The sequence below is a fragment of the Pelophylax lessonae genome (assembly GCF_965119305.1).
Source record: "Pelophylax lessonae genome assembly, chromosome: 2".
In the NCBI taxonomy this organism is placed as follows: domain Eukaryota; kingdom Metazoa; phylum Chordata; class Amphibia; order Anura; family Ranidae; genus Pelophylax; species Pelophylax lessonae.
The window spans coordinates 215,977,935-215,979,689 of NC_138769.1; the positions used below are offsets into that span (position 1 = coordinate 215,977,935).

Sequence of the window (1,755 nt, forward strand, 5' to 3'; positions counted from 1 at the left end):
GGCAAGTGGTTAAGGGGGTAAAACCTTCCGGGGGCGAAGTGGTTAAGGAGCCCTTAACCGTTTTCCGACCAGCCGCCGCAGATGTACTAAGGCAGGCTGGCTCCTACAGGCAAATTGCCGTACATGTACGGCGCTCGCTCACCAACAGTATTAACTCCTTCCCTGCCAGTGTCATTATTACAGTAACAGTGCATATTTTTAGCACTGATTACTGTAGTAATGTCACTGGTACCCCCAAAAATGTCAGTTAGGGGTCCAATCTGTCCGCCGCAATGTCACAGTCCTGCAAAAAAATCACAGATCGACGCCTAGTCTAGCGCTAGCCTTTTTACTAGTAAAAAATAAATAAATAAAAATGACATAAATCTTTCCCCTAGTTGGTAGACGCAATTTTTGCGCAAACCAATCAAAATACGCTTATTGCGATTTTTTTTTTTTACCAAAAATATGTAGCGGAAAACAAATTGGCCTAAAATGTTAAAAAATTTTGATTTTTAAAAAAAATTTTTGAGAATGTCATATAAGAATGTGAAAAATATTGTTTTTTTTTTTAAATTGTCGCTTTTTTTTTGTTTATAGCGCAAAAAATAAAAAAAAAATTGCACAGGTGATCACATACCACCAAAAGAAAGCTCTATTTGTGGGGGAAAAAAAACACGTAAATTTTGTTTACTGGGGTACAGCGCCACACGACCGCGCAATTGTCCGTTAAAGTAATGCAGTGCCAAATCACAAAATAGGGCCTGGTCAGGAAGGGGGTAAAATCTTCCGGGGCTTAAGTGGTTAATCCAGCCTACTAATGGTTGTGTTTTCAGCCTCAGGTGAAAAGCTTCCAGACTCACCCTTCTTTTATATAAAAGTAAACCCCCTTATCACAATGTTTTCCTAAGCCATTGCTTGTTGTCCAGTCACTCTATATGAAATCATCAGAACATCCAGTACCCATCTAATAGGCACCCCGCCCCCTTCCTCTTTCCGCACGTGCGCTACAATCAATCGCTCCCTTTTCTACAACACCAACGCTGCTCTTTTCCCTGCTTCTCGCGAGATCCGATGTGACGTCACCCATCTCGGTCTCCATGGCGATGAAACAGCTTTGCGGAGGCTGTTGAAGGCTTAGCTGGAAGGAGAGCGGCGGCTGTTCCCGGTAGGAGGTTGTATGTAGGGGGAAGGGAGGGGGGTCAGACCCCGGAGCCCCGTCCGTACACACATACCAGCAGCTGCTGCGGGAGCCCCGAGGTAAGAGCACCATTAGGGGGCGGGCGGGAGTGACAGCTTGGGTTGTTGCCATAGCAGCTGTCATGGATGTCTGCTGAGCCAGCTTAGTGCACTTACAGAGGAGAATGGGACTGTGGGGTGAGTGTGCCATCCATGTGTTCTATGTGTGTGAGCGTGACCGATCTGGGGGGCTGGTGCTCAGCATTGGGGTTATAATATACAGTATAAACATGTAATATATATATATATATATATGTATGTGTGTGTCATTTGCAGATAAATGTTCCTACTATGCACAGCCCACACATGGTTAGACAGAAATCTTTGTAAAATAACATTTTTTTTCCAATCTAGATAGACTTAACTAATTCACCCCCTTCCCATCCAGGCCAATTTTCAGCTTTCAGCGCTCTTACACTTTGAATGACAATTGCGCGGTCATGCTACACTGTACCCATATGAAATATTTATCATTTTTTCACACAAATAGATTGTAGTAATAATAATAGTGGTATTTAATCACTGCTGGGTTTTTTA

General features: G+C 43.3%; 1 protein-coding gene across 2 annotated transcripts in view; it reads left to right on the forward strand.

The window, feature by feature from the left end:
- Window positions 1–1,025: 1,025 nt before the first annotated feature.
- CCDC181 (coiled-coil domain containing 181) overlaps window positions 1,026–1,755 on the forward strand; it is a 54,763-nt gene continuing 54,033 nt past the window's right edge. The window contains exon 1 of one of the 2 annotated variants that reach the window (XM_082244473.1): window positions 1,026–1,239. Coding sequence is in view for 1 of the 2 variants with exons in the window: in XM_082244472.1 (XP_082100598.1) it covers window positions 1,344–1,356 (13 nt within the window). In the remaining variant the exon portion in view is untranslated. Of the gene's footprint in view, window positions 1,240–1,312; window positions 1,357–1,755 lie in introns of those variants that run through there. The other variant, XM_082244472.1, reaches the window with a different exon arrangement.